At 46.8% G+C, this 2500-nt stretch overlaps 1 protein-coding gene across 25 annotated transcripts in view; it reads left to right on the top strand.

The window, feature by feature from the left end:
• eya1 (EYA transcriptional coactivator and phosphatase 1) overlaps positions 1-2500 on the top strand; it is a 108794-nt gene that overhangs the window by 93568 nt on the left and 12726 nt on the right. For all 25 annotated transcript variants that reach the window (XM_045710776.1, XM_045710765.1, XM_045710768.1 and 22 more), the window contains one exon: positions 2123-2181. In XM_045710776.1, coding sequence (XP_045566732.1) covers positions 2123-2181 — 59 coding nt within the window. The remainder of the gene's footprint in view (positions 1-2122; positions 2182-2500) is intronic.

Here is a 2500-nt window from a genome sequence, read left to right as displayed (position 1 = left end):
AATATTAAATTATCAATTATCAATTATCAATTAAATTATCAATAATCTGACCTCTCTTTTAACTGAAGCTTACATCAATCAAATCATGCTTTTAACCTTGTGTATTTCCTACTTTAGAATGTATTTTATGTATTTATTCAACCTGTATTTCATCAAGTCAATTAAGAACAAATTCTTATTAACAATGATCGCCTGGAGGGAGGAGGAGGGGTGAGGAGAGGAGGGGGAGGAGAGGAGGGGAGGAGGGGGAGGAGAGGAGGAGGGGAGGAGAGGAGGGAGGAGGAGGGGAGGTGGAGGGGAGGAGAAGAGGGGAGGAGAGGGAAGAGAGGAGGGTGGAGGAGGAGATGAGGGGGGAGGAGAGGAGGAGGGGAGGAGAGGAGGGAGGAGGAGGAGATGAGGGGGGAGGAGAGGAGGAGTGGGGGAGAAAGAGAAGAGGGGAGGAGAAAAGGGGGAGGAGAGGAGGAGAGGATGGGGAGGAGGGGGAGGAGAAGAGGGGAGAGGAGGGGAGAAGAAGAGGGGGAGGGGAGGAGAGGGGCAGGGGGCATGAGATGATAGGAGGAGAGGTGGAGAGGAGGGTGGAGGAGGGGATGGAGGAGAGGGGGGGAGGAGTGGACGAGAGGGAGGAGAGGAGGGGGGAGGAGGGGGGAGGAGAGGAGTGGGGATGAGGAGGAGGAGGGGGGAGAAGGGGAAGAGAGGAGGGGGAGGACTCCTATAAATGGAAAACTAATAACAGATTTTCAGTTTGCTTTCTCCAGTAAGAGAGAGAGGAGAGAGAGAGAGAGAGAGAGAAGAAGAGTGAGAGAGAGAGAGAGAGAGAGAGAGAGAGAGAGAGAGAGAGAGAGCAGTGCTCTAGCCCCAGGGTTGTGCTGGTGTGTGGCGCAGCAGTAATCAGAGGTCATCATTTCATTGGCGGTTAGCATCAGGTTAAATTTTTCTAGTAGGTTACATTTAGCAGAACGTCTGGATTGTGTTATGAGGAGCGGCTGAATCAGAGAGAGCTACAGAATCCCTCAGCCTCTCCAACACCAGCGAGGCCTGCAGGGGAAGGGAAGCACATACAGGAAGACCCATGGACGCATGCAGGCAGACACACACACACACACACACACACACACACACACACACACACACACACACACACACACACACACACACACACACACACACACACACACATTGATACAGACACATAGACACAGATGCTGCCATAAACACCAGGGATATCTTTATTCTTCCTCCTCTTCTCTCCCTCCTCTTCTCTCCCCTCCCCTCCTCTTCTCTCTCCTCCTTTTCTCTCCCTCTTCTCTCCCCTCCCCAACTCTTCTCTCCCCTCCCCAACTCTTCTCTCCCCTCCCCTCCTCTTCTCTTCTCCTCTTCCCTCCCTCCTTTCTCTCCCCTCCTCTTCTCTCCTCCTCTTCTCTCCCCCTCTTCTCCCCTCCTCTTATCCTCTTCTCCTCTCTCCCCTCCCCTCATCTTTTCTCTTATCTCCCCTCCTCTTCTCTCCCTCCTCTTATCTCCCCTCCTCTTATCTCCCCTCCTCTTCTCTCCCCTCCCCTCCTCTTCTCTCCCCTCCCCTCCTCTTATCTCCCCTCCCCTACCCTACACCCCCTCCCACACTCTCACCTAGAATGTGAACTGAGACAACTTTCTGATAAAATTTAATTGAATATATGGTTCTTCGTTTCAATGGTTCAAATGAAAAGTAATCTACCTACCTCCAAATGAAATTCCAATCAGTCTGTTCTCAGACATGGCTAATCAACTACCCAGCTGAAGAGAGTTTGGATCAGGGGATCAGGGTTTAATTGGGTGTATCTGAGGATGGTCATATATAGAGACGCCCCTAGTGTTGGGAGTCTGGTAGGCTGTGGGTCCAGAACAAGTAATCATCAGAGGTACATCCTAAATCGCAACATATTCCCCTATAGGAGAGAGGGATTTCAAATTAATAGAAAAATCTCTGTCATTGAAAACTTGAAATAACTTGAAGGAAAAAGTTATTTTGCTCTCTAAAATAATTATGTAAAATATTTACTGTGAATCGTTTACCAAGTTGACTATTTGGATTCTTGTTAATTATGCGTGGGAATGTGATTGTATGAATGTCTTCTCTGTGTTTTAGGAGTGTGACCAAGTCCACATCGATGACGTCTCATCTGATGACAACGGTCAGGATCTGAGGTAGCTACAGTTCTACTCTATTCACAAAGATAGAAACTACAGTTCTACTCTATTCACAAAGATAGAAACTACAGTTCTACTCTATTCACAAAGATATAAACTACAGTTATACTCTATTCACAAAGATATAAACTACAGTTCTACTCTATTCACAAAGATAGAAACTACAGTTCTACTCTATTCACAAAGATATAAACTACAGTTCTACTCTATTCACAAAGATATAAACTACAGTTCTACTCTATTCACAAAGACATAAACTACAGTTCTACACTATTCACAAAGTTCTAAACTACAGTTCTACATTCTAAACTAGAGT

The sequence above is a fragment of the Salmo salar genome, chromosome ssa29, assembly GCF_905237065.1.
Source record: "Salmo salar chromosome ssa29, Ssal_v3.1, whole genome shotgun sequence".
Lineage (NCBI taxonomy): Eukaryota > Metazoa > Chordata > Actinopteri > Salmoniformes > Salmonidae > Salmo > Salmo salar.
The sequence above is the reverse complement of the archived record's forward strand: the minus strand, read 5'-3'. Positions and strand labels throughout refer to the sequence as shown.